General features: G+C 40.7%; 2 protein-coding genes across 2 annotated transcripts; one reads left to right on the top strand and one right to left on the bottom strand.

Annotated features, from left to right (window-relative positions):
* The first annotated feature begins 1,019 nt into the window (after positions 1–1,019).
* On the top strand, positions 1,020–3,331 carry LOC113121685 (beta-1,4-galactosyltransferase 2-like). The gene is made up of 2 exons (XM_026292386.1): positions 1,020–1,438; positions 2,349–3,331. The coding sequence occupies exons 1-2, from the start codon at positions 1,061–1,063 to the stop codon at positions 3,051–3,053; spliced, it is 1,083 nt and encodes a 360-aa protein (XP_026148171.1). The 5' UTR covers positions 1,020–1,060; the 3' UTR covers positions 3,054–3,331.
* An 8,544-nt stretch (positions 3,332–11,875) lies between these two features.
* amer2 (APC membrane recruitment protein 2) lies at positions 11,876–14,072 on the bottom strand. The gene has a single exon (XM_026292570.1). The coding sequence runs from the start codon at positions 13,952–13,954 to the stop codon at positions 11,876–11,878; it is 2,079 nt and encodes a 692-aa protein (XP_026148355.1). The 5' UTR covers positions 13,955–14,072.
* Positions 14,073–17,717: the final 3,645 nt, after the last annotated feature.

Raw genomic sequence — 17,717 nt, 5'->3', positions numbered from 1 at the left:
TTGAACCAGATGTGATTAATACATCTCAATAAAAATATTTAATTGTCTGAATTTTTGACTTTGTTTCATGGTATGTAATTTAAACATACTCCATCCATTGTGATATGGATATTGGAACAGTGGTTCATCTGTAAATGCATAGTTCCTGCTGCCAGAGAGACAAAATGGGGCGTGATTCTTTTCAGGTTTGTCTGCATTCATAAAGGGCTGGTTTCTTCATGTCTTTACTTATGTTGCTTGTTGATTCATCTAAATAAGTGGCAGTATTGGATTCTTAGCAGCAACACTGCAGATTAAACTAGTTACTGAAGGCAGTTATTGGCAAGAAACAGCCTTGTCCTGCCTGCTGCACTGTTTTAAAGGTTTAGCCCCCCTAGTAAAGATAAAAGACAGAAACACATTGTGTCTGCATATTTTAAGAGGAAACTATGGACAAACTTACCTGGGCTGTATCTCAGATTTACTCTGAAGGCCTTGGCTGAGTTCAGCTTTCAGGGTTAATTCCTTCTGTTCTGAAGACCTTGGTTTTGGTTAACCAGCCAGAATTTCAAGTTTTACAAGAAATGCAGCATTGCCAATCACACCAGCAGAGGGCCAGGTTGGATAATATTACAGTATTTTTCTTTGATTCTTTATAGTGGTGATACAGTGTTTTTGAGAAACAATAAAAATAATAATTAGATAACCTCAGCACATGACTTTGGTCTCACCTGTTTCATATAAATGAATAAATCTAAAGTACTTTGAGCTAATATAGAAATAACAAAAGCTAATATACAGTAATAGCATTAGAGACATTCTCTAACACACAAAGGTCCATTTTCAGCTGAACCAATCACTAGATTTTGGCCAACCAAAAAAGAATTAAATTTAAAAATATGTATCATGACTGTTGACAGTGGGTTGTCCCACCTGATCAGCTGACTTGAACAAGGAAGCAACTCACAGAAAATAAAAACCTGTCCGTTCACTCTTGTGTTTCAAATACCTTTGTCATGCAGGTAGCAGTGCTGTGAGAAAGCTGCTGAACATACAGTCCTCATTTTTAGGTTTAGCAAAAATGCTGAAAAAACTCTTTAAAATTGTGGCACTTTTTATTTTATTCAGTCTAATATTTTCTGTTGGGCTGTTGATCTACATCAGAAACAATTTAGTGTTTGTACCTCAGCCACATTATGTGACAACCAGAAAGGAATTTATCTGGGAGAAAAAAGACCCTGTGCATGGGAAAACTGAAACTCTTAAAGACAGGCTGCAAAAACCAGCACCTGCAGAGAGAATTTTGGAACCCTGTCCAGACACACCACCAAATCTAGTGGGTCCTCTCCGTGTGGAATTTAATAACGGACTTAGTTTGGATCAGGTGAGAAAGGAAAACAGTAATTTTCTTCAAAAGGGAGGACGGTACAAGCCACCAGACTGTAAGTCTCAACAGAAGGTAAGTGGTTCAACAGAATAGCAGAAAACTATATTGATCTCTACAGATTTAAACATGTTTTATAGAGTATTTGGTTTTCAGTTTATGAATAATTCATTTGTACGTTATTTATAGTTTTATTTCATTTTATTTGCATCTGCATGATCATATCCCATGCTAACTTTTTGGATTGTTTTTTTTTGTTTGTTTGTTTGTTTGTTTTTTTCCTTTTCGAGGATTTTTCAAAATATACATTTCACCACTAATAATTTCTACACTTTCTCTCTATGAAAAGGTTTAACATCCATTCAATAATAATATATTGATTACAGATATTATAAGTACTTTTGATATGTTATGCACCATTTATGTTTCATTGATCTGTACAGAAAAAAAGAAACAGCAAAGTCAGTGTGTCAGTACATTTTTATTACAGTCCCTGTACTAGCTCAACTGATACTGGATTTTTAAGACAAATAATAATTTCAATATCAAATCAACAAAAGAAATCAGACATAATTGAATTAAATAAACCATTGTGATAGTAAACATTATTTATATTTTAATTTTTTAGAATTAGAAATGGACATTTTAGAGTTGAGAAATCAACTCACTCACTCAACTCCGAATGACTTTGAAAAGGAGCCAAAGGCTCAGTGATGATGAGGTTGACCTGCTGTAGAATAAACCTTTAAATTTCATTCATCCTTCTCAAAAGATTTTCTTTTGTTTGAACCTGTTAAAATAGTGGTGACACAGGTGCCAACCTACTGCTGCATTGACTCTTGTGTACACCGTACTGGCCAGTGGTTGTGATGATATGGCTGATGGGTGTATTCTTCAAGTTATAATCTGGATATAGTTATAATATGGATAAGATGTGATTTCCCAAATGCTTACATTGAAAATGTATTTCATTTTATTTATTTAGGTTGCAATTATCATCCCGTTCCGAAATCGGCATGAACACCTGAAGCACTGGCTACATTATCTTCATCCAATCTTGATGCGACAGCAGCTGGACTATGGTGTGTATGTCATCAACCAGGATGGAGAGGGAATTTTCAACCGGGCCAAACTGATGAATGCGGGATATGTTGAAGCACTGAAGGAATATGATTATGAGTGCTTTGTCTTCTCTGACATAGATCTGGTTCCCACAGATGATCGAAACATCTATAAATGTTTTGACAATCCACGACATTTGGCTGTGGCTATGGACAAATTTAACTTCCAGTTACCCTATAATAACTACTTTGGTGGGGTGTCTTCATTATCCAAGAAGCAATACTTAAGGATTAATGGCTTCCCTAACACTTACTGGGGCTGGGGTGGTGAGGACGACGATATCTTTCAGAGAATTATCTTTCGTGGAATGTCTATTTCTCGACCTGACTTGGTGATAGGAAGGTACAAGATGATCAAACATGAAAGAGACTTGCACAATGAAGCAAATCCAGAGAATCCTCGCAAACTGAGTCTAACTGAGAGGACCGTAGATAAAGATGGCATTAATTCTCTCAGCTACACTGTCAAGGAAATCTTGAAGGACATACTCTACAGTTTTATCACCGTGGACATCGAGGCTCCACCGAGCCGAATGAAAATGGAACCTGTCCATTCAGTCTCAGACTGAATTTTTATGTTGTTAAAATCAATTGGTCCATTAGGGCAGGTGTAAGTTTTGGTGCAGGGCTACAAATGCCAACCTGTGAACATTGTGGTGTAGGGACTGTTATTATTCATGATGTCATGATGTGAGGACATAAATCTGCCATATTGTGGGGAGTCAGTGATCATTACATGGTTGAGTTGACTTAAAGTTAGGTTAAGGTTATAGTAAGCCAATACATGTGTATGTCTGTGTGTCCTACTGAACTGCAGCTGGTGAATTTAGTCTATCTAAAATCAAAATCCCATCTAAGCTCTTTGTTAAACCAGTGTCTTTATGACCTTTAAGTGGGTTTTATTTATCACTGATACAATAGCTCCTATTTGTTGTGGATAGACAGCAAATGTACACTGTAGAAGGGTGAAATATAAATTTTGTTTTGATATTTTATATTTTTTTATGAGATATGCATTATTTTTTATCATTAATACTCTGTCACACAATTTTTTAAGTTGTTGATTGTGATAGATCAATAAAACATGACAGGGAAAGAAGAAAATGATTTTGTTTGGCAATGTTAAACTGGTTCATATGTTGTCTTCTTTTGAGATATGGGGTTTACTGGTTTGGATTATTTATTGACTTTTGCAGTCCAAAGTCCAATAGTCCAAAAATGAATGGGCATATCTATGTTTGTAACAATGTTTTTAACAATGTCCTGTAGTACTGTACTATACTGAAAATTTATGGCCACTATGGTCCAAAACTGAGTCAGCCAGTGAATAGGCCTCGCAACAGCACAAGAAACAGTCGCTCGAGTTAATGGGAGAGCTATAGCAGTCAACTACGTGCCCTCACCATTGGCTGCCTTCACTTGTGAAACAAATGCAATACCTAATCACCCAGGCAACTGCGCAGGCCGCCTGTCACCTCTGGCTTGCTAAGGATTGATGCCTCCATTGGCTGCTCCAGCTGCCTGCACTCCAGGTCTCAAAATCAACAGTCAGGATCTTACCCTCACCCAAGCAATACTCTGGACAGCACTGTTTCATTTTAAAATCACTGTCATGGCCTTCCCCACTGAATGGTCCCGGGTAGCATACATAGTCTCACCAATTGAGCTGAGTGGGATCTGCGCTCTCTCGCCTGTTACACAGAAGTCGCTTTTATCACAAAGCTGCTAAAGGTTTTTTTTAATCTAATTTCCACAAGGCTGTGACTCAGGGAATCTTGTAAGTACTCCTGGGGTTGTTTAGTGACCAATTATTCTATAGTGCCAGAGTGGCCATTGTACAACCTGTTTTATAGAGGGCTTGGTGATGCCTTCAAGGATGAGCTGGGCAGTCACAGTACATCTCAAATTCTAGATGAACTGATTCTGCTAGCCATCCAGGTGGGCTGGTGGTTTGCCAAGCATAGGCAAGAGTGGGCCAGGGAGGTTCATCCACCTCTGCAAACCCAGCCTTCTAGCTCCCAGCTGTTTTGCCCAACCACAACGGGGACTGTGCCAGACCAGGAAGAACTGATGCAGTTGGGCTCGACTAACATCTGGGGAGCAGCAGGTACCATTGGTCTGGTCTGAGCACTGGTTCACGGCTGCCATTGCACCTGGATGCTAACCCAGGCAACCCTTTTAACCCTGGAGAACCCAAGAACCCTTTTCTTCTTTGGAAAATTATGAACTATGCATTGACTGCTTTAAGTTCACTGAACACCAAAATATCCACTTTTTCAATTTTACCCTTTATTCCCTTTTTTAGGATTTAGAAAAGAACCAATGGGTCATTTTTGACTCATCGTTTTTGAACTAGCTCAGAGTCAAAACATACTTCTAGGCATTCTGCAAACTACTACTAAATAGATTAACAAAAAAATCAACAATTTTACCAACCGCTGGTTTGCTGAGAAGATTTGAGAATTTTGTTTGGGTAGGTTTCCAGCTCAACAAAACAGCATGTGGTCAGCCATCTTGTCACTACTACTCTGGCTCATGTTAGTTCAATATTCATCAACTAGGTATCTCTATACAGGGGTCAGAGGTGGCACTCTGGGCTTTTGAAGTTAAAATTGACAATTTTTTAATGTTTGTTCATTTTGAGTTCATCATTAGGCCGTGAGGGTTTTATCCTATGACAGAATCTGAAGGCAACGTGAGGACAAAAAGCTGGCAAGATATAGTGGACTGGGAGGGCTACAGGCCAGAAAAATGGTCCTGGGTGACAGCCAGATATATTCTGCATCCTCAGGTTACTGTGCGCTTATGATGGAGCCAGCATTGTATCATCTGCTCTTTGGATGTTTCAGTTGTTTTGACCAGCTTTGACCCATCTGCCTGCAACCTCGACCCTTTCTTATTAGACATATCAGATGTGACCAACTGCGATCCCAACACTTACCACCCATTTTCTCACCAAATGATTCTGGATCATGGAGTCTCTGGTTGCAACCCTCACCATTCAGCACAGCCAGCTCACTATCTTTGGCTGGCTCCAGACCCACCCTTTGTTGCCCTTGACAGCTATGCTGGTGCACAGCTCAGGCTCACATGTGGATCCAGCCAGATCCAATACCCTCACCTTGACAGGTTGTATAGACCATATTAATGTTACCATGACAATAAAGGTATGGAAAGCATACCACTGCAAGGGTCCAGCAGTTGTATTCTATGGTATATTTCAGTGACATATAGGGTATTATTAGCTGGGAAGACTTGCTTCAGAGACTTTGTATTTGACTGTTTTCCCCCAGTGTCCCAAACAAGTACATTCAAAATTACTTTTTAAATGTCCAGAAGAGAGGAATTTCAAACCATGCACAGTACTTTGCTTATAAAAGGTACAGGAACCAGAGAACTATGACCTGTCAGGCTAGTCACGTAACCTGTACCCAAAATATGCTCCACACACAGACACAACTATACCTACCGAATGCTGTGCATCCCCTAGCCTGCCTACCACCCTAATAAAATTTTTAATACTGATTTTACTGTAAGGGGGAAGGCAAGGGGGCAGTTGTGGCCAATGATCCCTATCCCTATCCATTAGGCCACGACTGCCCTAATGGATAGGGAGTTGGACTTGTACCCTGAAAATTGCAGGTTCGAGTCTCAGGTCCGGCAGGGGACATTGTCGGTGGCACGTAGCGAACAGCCAGCGCCCCGTCCACCTTCAATATCACGACTGAGGTGAGACCCCTGAGCAAGGCACCGGACCCCCAACTGCTCCCTGGGCGCTGCAGCATTGGCTGCCCTCTGCCCTGGGGTGTGTGTGCACGGTGTGTGTGTGTTCACTTGCTGTGTGTGTGCACTTGGGTTTGGGTTAAAAGAGCAGAGCACAAATTCTGAGTATGGGTCACCATACTTGGCCAGTTAAGTCACTTTCACTTTCAAAACTACACACTATGCAGAGAGATCATCCTCATATTCATGATAAACATATTTCATGCAGTAATTACGTACAGTGTTTTTCTTGTTTTATTTCAGAACAGTAGACAACTATTTGTCACTTTTCTTGTATTGTGAACATTTAGAATTAAGAATAATTTATTGCTTAAGCAGACTTGTGACATTAAACACTGTTGGTAGTTCTGTCTGGTATCCTGGTGCATTAGTCTAAACCAGATTTACCAGGAAAACTTTCTTTCAGGTCAGGGTTCTCTTAGTATCACACCATACTGCATGGTCTTGTCTTTACTGTGTACCAAACATGAGTGAAACCTTATATGTTGATGAATTATTGAAAAGAAATATGACATAACACAGCCCTGAGAGAAACCACTGGTAGAGAGCAGAATCCTACGTGAGCTATTTCATTCTCTGCACACTGTTTCAAGAAAGAAATGTGAAAATCTCTCTCAGAGCTTTCCTCCTTTTCTTGATGTTACTATGGATGGTTGACATGATTAGGTCAAGCTTCCTAGTGTGTGCATACATGGCAGCTGGCACAAACATTGTCAGTGACAGTATATTTGTAGGTACATTTCAATTTGTAGGTTAGTGTGTGTGTTCTCATTCCTGCCCAGCCCCCTCTTTTCATTGGTTGACCTAGTGGAGTTACTATGGGAACGACATTCCCATAGTAGACAGAATACCTACCTCATCATATATGCAAACAGAGAATCATCAAGATGATTTTTTTTAGAAATGTCAGCATGATATTCACTGTACTATTTCCTTGATAGCATTTTGCTCCACTAACATCTGCAATTAAATGTGTATGTATATACTGGCTTTCATAAATTTGTATTTTAGAGAACCCATGCTTTTGTGTGGTTTATATTCTGTATTATTTTTTAAATGGAAAATATACTATGCTACTGTAATAAGTTGTCATAAAAACTGAAAAGCACCACTGAATGCCAACCTGCCTGTGTATGCTGTAGCCTATACTGACTTTAAAGCCCAGGTGTCATTTGCATCAAAATGAGCTGCAAGGTTGCCCAAGAATGTTGAGAACCACAGTTGAAGGCAGTGGTCTGTTCTCCATTTGCTGTAGGGGGAGACAAGATTTGGAGGTTTTAATGCTGGATTTTAGGAGGCAAGCTGGGTAGAATTTAATGGATGAGGTGTGCAAGGTGGGGAAGCTGCGGTCACCTATTTATGTGTTGTGTCTTCCCTGGAGTACTGCACATATATAGTATCCTATAGTTATAAGGGGCTCCTGCAGGGTTATGGTTTATATTTTGTTTATATATGTATTTATATATTTTGGGTGTTGTTTGGGGATAATTGTATTTTCCTTTTGTTTGTTTACAGCTAGTGAAACACTGCTTTGGTGTTTATTTATTTATTGTTGTGGGTCAATTGATTTGTCCTCAGCATTTCCCTCAGATAGCTTTTAGCTGGTATTTCTCTTCATGTACTGACATCAACCAACTTACCCAAGGGTGTGCTTAACCTACTTGCTATTTAACAAAATTATATTTTTATATAGTAAAGATTTATTTTTAAATTATTTTTGTTGTAATAACAATTGATCTCCTGATGTTGAAACACATTTTTGGGGTGTCACAGCAAATTCCAAAACAGCCTAGAACTAACACTGTCTTTGCTTTATTATTACTCTCTGTTTGAGCATACAGTTTCCTCATTACTGGCAGTTGCTGCTCTTCAGTAGTTGCAAATGCTTAAAGCTTTGATTAAGAGTGCTAAAGCCAGACAAGCCCTTAATTGTACTCTCAATAAACACTGGTCTTATTGTTTTATTTGCATTTTGACTCACTCCTTATTTCTTCAGTGGTTTGCATAATATCCTTGTTGCTAAGCACAAACTAAAGCTACCCTGTCAAGCATTTATGCCCTCTTTTTGTATCAAAGCAAACACTGAAACAGCCATAAACATATCTCACAATGAGGATGAGTGTCTGCATCCGATATGAAAGCAGCAGCAGATTAATCGTGAGATCACCCAACATACACACACACCACCCTGCACCTCTCTCGCTGTCAGCATCACTGTCAGCATCCCTAGCTTTGATCTGGTGGGCTGGTACAAGTGAGTGTTATGGTCTTATGTAAGACTTTTACATAAACCTCAGCATGGAGGAACATAGAGGGAGCTAGATACTGAGGGAGGGGGGGATTGCTGCACCATTACAAAGGGGATTCGCATTGCACCAAATCCTCCTCCTACTGCACATGTATGCACACCCACACCATAGTAACATATACGCTTTGCATATTCGCTAGCACCATGACTCCACTTTCACCCTCCCTTTCATCTCCATTCAAGACACAGACACGGACTCACTGACATCAGCTGTGCATCAGCTGCCTCTTTGTCATCATATTGGCTGTCTGTCCTTTTTCCACAGAGTAAAAAACAGCACAGAGTGACAGATCAGTCAATCTCTCTTCTCAGCAATCAATAAAACGTACGCATGACATATAATTCCCAAGCCAATCAAAGCATTAGTCCAAATGCTGTGGCCCAACAAGAACACTGCATGCTGCACATCAACAAAAGCATCTGTCGTTCTCACCAACCCACCCCCTCTAGGTTTTGGGGATTTAAGTTGCCCGGATGTGTGGCTGGATAGATGAAGAAGTGCAGTTTAGAAGAGAAAAGCTCGATCTTGTATTGCTCTAGATATCAAAATCAACAAAAACCTTGACATTAAAGCGTAGTGATATTTCTGTAAATGTGGTTACAAAGAGTCAGGTACTCATCTATCAGTGCAAACACAGGTTCATTTATAAAATATGAAAAGTGGAAAGATGTCACACTGTGAACATAGAGACAGTAACAAAAGAAAGAAAACATAATGTGCTTCTTATTGCAGTAAATGATCACATTAAGATCCAGGTTTGTAATCAGAAACAAAAAACTTGACTTATCAGTCTGAAAAAAAATTACAATGTTCTCTGTGGTTGATGTCATTACTGTAGAATGCCAGTGCAAAAAGTCAGTGTGTTGAAAGATTTTTCAAAATATCATACTTTTAAGAAGTGGAGAAATAGGTTCTATTGACACACCAAACAGTGGCATGTGGAATAGAATTACAGAAACCAAGGAGAACATAACATTTGAACAAAATTTGGTAAATATATAATGCATAATGTTCAGTTCTTAGTTTTTTTTTCGAAGTTTTTCACTTTTGATTAATCATAGCATGATTTGTCACAAAATGGCTTCCCCTTCATGCAGTCTAATTTAGATTTTTTTGGACTCTTTGGTCATTTATTTAGGTAAACAGTTCTCAAGAATCAGCAAAGTTGTCTGAACCTATTTACCCGAAATAATTTGAAGGTTTGTATGGTTGCCACTCTCAAACATTTAAAATGTTACCTTGGACAACCATTCTTTTGCATCGATCACTCCTTTGTCAATTGGCACTGTGGTGCTAGAAGAATGAAATGAACTGGGTACTAAATTAAAAATACAAAGAGCACAGTGTAAATAAGCAGAGAAAACAGGAATAGACACTCTCTGCTCTCCAAGTTATACAGTTTATAAAATCAGAAATGCTTTCACTGCAGACCTGCGGATCAGGTTACTCCATGGCCTATACTACTCTACACCATCAGGAGAGTGAAAAGTTACTGGAACATAGAGCAGTGTTGTGTATAATTCATCACAAAAAGAAAAGCTATCAACAACTAGAATGACATTAAAGTTTCACTGGCACCCTGATGGTTCGGATCAGTGAAAACATATATGATCTTAAATGCCTTTTCTTATGACACACTGGGGAACGCTGTTCCCTGTAACTTGTTATTACTGAATCACTGAAAAAGGCCTTTTAAGACTCCAATACTTCAAAAGCCATGAGAAGAAACATAATGGACTGAACTAATTTAATTTTTTTTATTTTAAGCTGTCAATGAAATGACTTTAAAAAAAAAACCCTAACAGAATTTTCTTGTCTTCATTTTTGGGGTCACAGTCTATTTTAAAAACAATTGCAGGCATATTCTGGCTCTCAAAACTCACTAAGTAACAGATACAATATAAAGATGCCTTCCTGACAGCCACTTATATCATTCTATACAGTATTTGTAGAGATTAAAAAAGGAAGAGAAAGTATAGTATGAAGAAGCTGGTGCGATCACAGATTAAGATCCGTGCATTTGACTATAAAAATTGTGAAAAAGAAAACACTAACTAGAAAAAGTGGTTGTTTGCGCATGTGTCCTTAGACAGAAAAAAGTCATCCAGTGTAGCTACAAAGACATTGCCAAAGGTTGAACAGAGTTTGCAGGCTAAGTTCTGTCAGTGTTAGATGATGTTCCCTTCTATGTGTGGCACTACATACAGGGAGGGGAGAAAATTTGTGTGTGCACATTTGATTCTGTGTTGTGTTTCTCTATATTTCTAGGGACCCAGATCTGGAATCCTACTAACACTGTGGGGCCTTGCCCTCGTGAGAGAGATGTTTATGTGTGTGTGTGTGCGTGTGTGTGTGTGCGTGTGTGTGTGTGTGTGTGTGCAAGGAATCCCTCCGAGCAGAGTATTGCAATATTTTTGCAGGTTTCCATTGGTAATTCAATAATTGTAAATCCCAGAGATTGAGATCCTATGGATATACTTCCAGTGATGCAGTGGTGTGTAGGTGGGATTCCAGTACAACAGGTTGAAGCCAAATGAAGTCCATCCACAACAGAAAATTAGCCAGTTGACAAAGAGGAGGTATCCCACACCAAAAGGTAATATTTGCCATATTTGTAACTGCAAAGTAGTTGAGAAGTAAAAGCAGTTGAGATCTGAGCATTCATTTGTATACACATACATATGTGAGGTCAGAAGAAGACTATCTTCAAAAAGCAAAACACATATACAACAGCGAACCAAAAAATTCTGGGCTATACCAGGATGTTTGTGTCTCGTCCAAACTATTAAAAGATATGAAATGAAGACTTTTTTAAAACTTTGGCTCTAAGATCAGAGGATGTGACATTGACGAATAAAGAAAAAATGATTAAATTAGGTCCTTAGGGTCAAATTGAGTTATGTGAAATTCCAAAAGAAAAAGGTAAAATATACAAAGGTGCTCTAATTTTTTGCAGTGTGCTGTCATGAGATGAATCAAAGTAGTTGTCGAAGTCTCAGCAGGTCAGGAGTTTTTCCAGGTAGTTACAAGACAAAAATGTCTATCGCAAGTTCCAATGAAATGTTAACCCAGGTTTTTGGAGTCTCCTTATGACTTTCTCAAATGAACAAAACCACTTATCCTCTTCAAGCCTGGTGTAAGCCAAAACACCAAAGAATGAGAGCTTCAAGATTTGAAAGGAATTTATAGAAGCTACAGCTCAGTAGTTTTCCTGATCTGGGAAAACCATTAGCCCTGCATAAACAGCACTGTAGTGAAGTCCATGAGATAGCCAAAGAGAACTACTCATTTGATAAAAACTATTTCTTGTGGTGATTTCCTCTAGTTGTGCTGCCAGGTTTATTTACAGAACGACGGACAGGCACCTTGGATACAGGGATTCTGGTACGAGCTAGGAGAGATGCTTGGGTCTTTGGTGGAGGGGATTCATTCTCTAGGACCGATGACAGGGCTGTCTGGCTTACAGAGTGGGGAGGAAGCGTTTGTCTAGTGCTTAGTGGAATCTTGGATTCCCGAGGAAGGCTGGTGCTCCCTAGCATTGACTGGAAGGAGGAAGAGGAGGAGGAAGAAGGAAGAGTTGTTTGGGATGTGGGACTCAGTTTGTATTCAGTGGATGGAGAAGGAGTACTGTTTAGATCTTCATCTCCTTCCTGTTCTTCGTCCTCTCCTTCCTCTTCAGGGTCATTGTAAAAGTCATACAGATGGTCTCCAGAGCAACAGTCACGTGACAGAGCTGTCTTCTGGCTACGCTGCAGACCACTTTCATCAGGTGTTGCTGTTGGCGTTGCAGAGGGTGTGTCCCAGTAGCCCTCATCACTGTGTGGCTCTTTGTCACCAGGTGATGTGGAATGACGGCCATGCATGGGAGGGAGTGGGGGTTTAGCTGCCCTACTTCCTGCTCCACCAACTACTGGAATCTTACTCAGCCCCAGTGCCTTCACCTGGGGTACCTTACGGTCTGAACTCCTCTGGACTGAGGGAAGTTGGCAGCTGGGAGGGTTGGTGCGAGGGGGATAAGTAGAAGTTTGGGCAGTGGACGGCGGTTGGTTTGATCGCATTAAAGCAGGAGAGTTGTCACCTGTGGAGGGCAGCATGTGCCACAGCCCCTGCATATCTGCATCATCCACTCCTTCTGGACTTGCCATTTCTTCCCCTCCACCCATGTAAGCCACTACACCACTGCCAGCTGGGTGTTGCTGTGGAGGAGATGGTGCCCGGGCCCGGGCTGGGAGGGAGGCAGGCACTGAGCTTGAAGTAACAGAGAATATGGGCTGGGTCAGCTGTGTAGGTAAAGTGGGTTTGGATGGAGATCCATGTGATATGGCACTGGTGATACCAACAGTTCTCCCTGCACCTATGCTACACCCTCCTCCTCCACTGCTGCTGCTGCTGGTGCCACTGCCCCCATTACCCGTTGGCCCATCATCATCTGCATCAGCAATAATGTCACCACAGCCTGTCAGTGAGTCAAAGCTCTTGAGGGATGTGACATCATTGAAGAGAAGGGAGCAAAGCCGGTCAACTGAAGGCTCTGAGGGTGGGTCGCCTGTGCTACAGCGATCCAAAGGTGGTGTAGCAAGGGAGGGGGTGAGGCTGGAAATTGAGGCTTTGGCTTTTTGGATCGGAGGGCACAGTGGTGAGTCAGTGGGTGTGTAAGGAAAGGGGGAGTCTTGCTCAACAGATGGCCCTGGAATGGCAACACAGTGTGGGGGTATTATGGTAACACTAGTAACCGGAGTCTCTGTGACTTGGAGGTTAGATTCTGCTTCTGCATTCGAACAGTCCTCTTGGTGATGATGCGGAGGTGGCTCAAGGGTAAGAGTAATATCCTTTATGTTTTCAGAGTCAGCAGTATTCACATCATTCTCCTTCCTACCTTCCACTTCTTCTCCTTCTCCCTCGTTTGCTTTTTCCTTGCGTCTCCATCTCATGCTACTAAAAAAGCCCTTTAGACCCCGGCCCCTTCTGACAAGACCTCCCCCTCCATTTTCACTTGACCTAAAACTCCCCCGTCGAAGTAAAGAGAAGAAACTCAGCGATTTGCTGAGAGACCTCACCGGTCCTGTCTCCAGGCTAGCAGGCCCCTCCCCTCTCTGTTCATCAGTGTCGTTGTTAGAGCCTGTTAGTCCATCGTGGGTTTTGCTCCTCACAAGCTCCACCGATGCCGTTGAACCATTTCCATTTAAAGAATTCCCATTTTCAGAATTTCTGTTCCCACTGTTTGCCCCTTTGTTTCTGAAGGAGAAGAAGCTAGCCATTCCAGACCCAGTGCGTCGCTTTCCAAAGAGTTTGAGGGCAGCTTTGTTGATCTTCCCTGTAGGCTGGGGGTCACACTGAGTGGCCACAGGAGGCTCCAAACACTCCGACTGCACCTCCATTATCTAGCACTCTCTCACTCCCACTATATTGTTTTCCTCCAGCTGACTAGCTCCTTCTCTGTTCTCTCTCTCTGTCCACACATACACTCTCCCTCTCTCTCTTCACCCTGCTGTCTGGTGCTCTTTCACTCCCACTCTGACTGTCTCTAATGCCTGCCTGCTGGCTTTATCTCTGCCTCCCTCCCCTCCCTCTCCTTTTCTCTCTCTCTCTCACAGGCACACACTCACACATGCTGGGTGCTGCTCTTCACTGTATCCATGGCAACTGGGTGGGCTAAGCAGCTTTCATCAGTGTTGGCGGGCCGCCAGTGTTTGCCTCCACTTCCTCCCCCATTCCCTTCCTCTTCTTTTCCTCCACCTTTCCTCTCACTGTTTGCTGTTTTCTTTATTCATCAGTTATTTATTCATCAGTTTACAAGCCCAGAATTCACTGCTTCCATCACTGTATGTGTCCACTTGTGCTGTACGTGCAAATAAGTAGAGATAAACACCCACTGATGCATTAAGACGGATTAGAGATGAGTATCATTATGTGCACCCCCTTTGTAACGTGAAATGCTTTTTCTCAGTGTGACATGACTAATTCTTCTAATTATAAAGACTTGTCTGGGTGTTGTGTATAGGCGGCGTTTGATTGTAGGCCAACAGGTGAATGTGGACTACTTGTTAATTTTACATTTAGTTATTTTTGTCTTATTATAAGAGGTAAATCAAATCAATGCAAACAGTAGCTTAACATTTTGCAGTATATCACTATTTCTTTAAGCTTGTATAAATCTGTGTTTAAAAATGCTCAAAGTAAACAAAATAAGAATTTAAGAAATCTGAATTAGAGAACTCAATATTAGTCACACTCAACGGTTATGAGTGGCATATGGTTTAGAGAAACCTGTTTCAGTGCTGCTTCACACCAACGAACACACAGCTCAGACATGTCTCCAATACAGTTTGGGACACACATATATAGGCCATATGGCTTTGAGCCCATAAGAACATGCAGGGCCAGGTGTCTAAGAGCTATGACAACACATCTGTCATCCTATTATCTTAAGTGTGTGTGGGTGTGTGGGTGTGTGGGTGTGTGTGTGTGTGTAACCACTCATGCAGACAAAAGTACAGTCTTTTCTTTCACATTAGCTATACTGTTAGCTCCTACCTTGGCAACCAGCAGAGTTTCTGTGAGCATGTAGCTTAATTAACTGTTCACGTACTCGGGTAAAAAGCAGCATAATGTAGCTTCAACTTGTTGCCTTGCTGTTGTTCCATGTCTTACGATGTTAATGAAACAAATTGTCCTATAAATATGTGTAAATAAACCATTATTAAGGTTATGGTTTTATAGCATACACAAACATACACATTTTTGTGTAATCAGTCTTGTTGATTTTGGAGGATAACTCTCCCAAGATACTGTATGTGTCATCCTCATCTGCAGTTGATTAAACCAGGACAGGTCCTGTTTTCCAAGCTGAGAGTGAGCTACTATGGGTGCTCTTTTTACTGCCTAGTCAATCCTCCCAACCCCCCATGAATCTCCCTGGTACCCCAACCCACTAACAAACCTCCTCCCCTCCTTCTTTCTTTTGCCTGCTGCTGTTTTCTCCCCACCTCCTCAGTCGCTATAGGCCCAGGCTCTTCTCTTACAGCTCACTGCTATTAAACAGTGTCTGCATTCATTCGCCCAACGCAGCACACACACAGACACACACACACACACACACACACGCACACACACACACACACACACATTTTGAGAGCTTCTCCAGAGCACTTAGGCATTTCTTCCTTATGCTGTCCTTCATTAAGAAGATATTCTGGCTGCTCAGCCATAAGTCAATGACCGAGTGTGAAGGTTTTCAGGTACGTGCTCAGGCAGGATGCCCTACAGCTATCCTAGCCGGTTAGCTTAGTATTGCATGGACTTGAAACTGACACTGAGCAGCAGATGGCTGGTGGATGAGTGGAGACTGATGACTGGGTTCAGTTACCACATGATAAAAAAAAAAGGATTTTGCTGAGTACTTAGGCTGGAAATGCACATTGTTATGTTGTTTGAAGCATTCCAACATGAGTAAAGCATCATTACTAAAAAAGCAATATTTGTATATTCCACGGTCCATTATTATAAATACGGTACTGTCGCTTAGATTGGTTGGACTACTTAAGAATGCAGCAGTGGCCCTGCTTTTATGATTAGATGGTGTAAAATGAAACATGCACTTTCTTCACAACCCAATAAATAATTTATAAATAATGTCTTTTCTTCTGTTAAAAATGAAGACACATGAAATAGAAGAAGTACACACCCCATTATCAACCACCCCACCCCCATCTGTCTAAGTAGGGTACCCATTTCAGCCCCTTGAGTGAAGCTCAGGACTAAGTGGGACAATTAGAGGACATATTCTCTCTCTGACTCTGCTTCACTCTTAGTGTTTTCTAACGATGTGGCTTAAGTCTGTGTGTATGCATAATGTGTATCTTTTGCACTATGCATGCATGTAGCTGCTGACTGCTAATAAACTATCTATGCTCTGCTAGTAAAAAGCCTTAAGATGTAAATACTGATATTATTTCAACTGCACATGGGTGTGTATGTGTGTATAGCAGAGGGAATAGAGCAATATAAAAGTGTATGAATACTGAACTTCATTTGATAGGATGACAAGCTGGTGAAAGTCTTGTGAATATTATGGTGATAAAGTTACTTGCCTTAAAACTGAAAAAAAAAAGACTGTCTTTAATGACTTCTTTTAACTCAAACCATAGATTTTCCTGAACCAAACTGTTTCTGTACCTAAAGATATCAAACCTTTACAGAGGTATTGTCACATCATAGAAGAGTTGGTTATTTATTTTTCAACAGTTGATTTTAACAGTTTAACAGTGACATCACTTTTTTCTCTCCTACACCAGTAGACACACCAATATGCTTCTGTGGGTCATATCAGCGGGTAAGACAAAAGTTGTATATGGTTGTTTAGCTTTGATGACATGCTGGAAAACCCCTTTGTAAACTGGCTGTTTCTGTGCACATACCATTATGTGTAATTAGAAAAAAAGGGAATCTCTTCTAGAGGTACAAATAATTTGTAGGTAAAGGAAGTGCATTTGTTGGTCTTTCCTCACTGCAGATAGGAGTGGCCATACAGTAACTGCTCATCTTGTAAAGCCTGTAAAGTTGTTAGATATCATGCAGTTGCTAACAATAAAGTTTACCACAATCTCAACATATGCTACAGTTTTAATATCTGTCACCCAGTGACATAAATTTCTTCTCCTCCAGACTCATTGACTAGAGTTGGAAGTGTCATAGTATGTGATGACACTTAGTCAAGGTATAACTAGGAGAGCAACAAAAGAGTGTCAGTTACCAGTGTGTTTATATATCAATGTTTTCAAAGGTGGGAACAATACAATCAATAATACATCCATATTTTTTGTAGTTTCTGCCAGAGTTATGTGTATTAGATTGCTAGATAGATTGATAGATTTAAAATACATTAAGGGTTAAAAATGCAAACAAAGCAAAGGTGTGGCTGATTATTCAAACAAACCCAGCCTGTTGCACAGGGTCTCTCTTTCTCTCTCTCACACACACACAACTTCTTTATCATCATCACCATCACTGATGGTCCTATTGATCAGGTTGTTTCAGGAGAACTGAGTATTCCAGCTCTGCATTAAGCTAAGCTACATCGTGTTGTGTGTGTGTATAGAAGTAAATCCCTTAGGATTAGCCCCCTTTGCTTTTTTGTTACTT

The sequence above is a fragment of the Mastacembelus armatus genome, chromosome 20 (assembly GCF_900324485.2).
Source record: "Mastacembelus armatus chromosome 20, fMasArm1.2, whole genome shotgun sequence".
NCBI classification, from domain to species: Eukaryota; Metazoa; Chordata; class Actinopteri; order Synbranchiformes; family Mastacembelidae; genus Mastacembelus; species Mastacembelus armatus.
The sequence above is the reverse complement of the archived record's forward strand: the minus strand, read 5'-3'. Positions and strand labels throughout refer to the sequence as shown.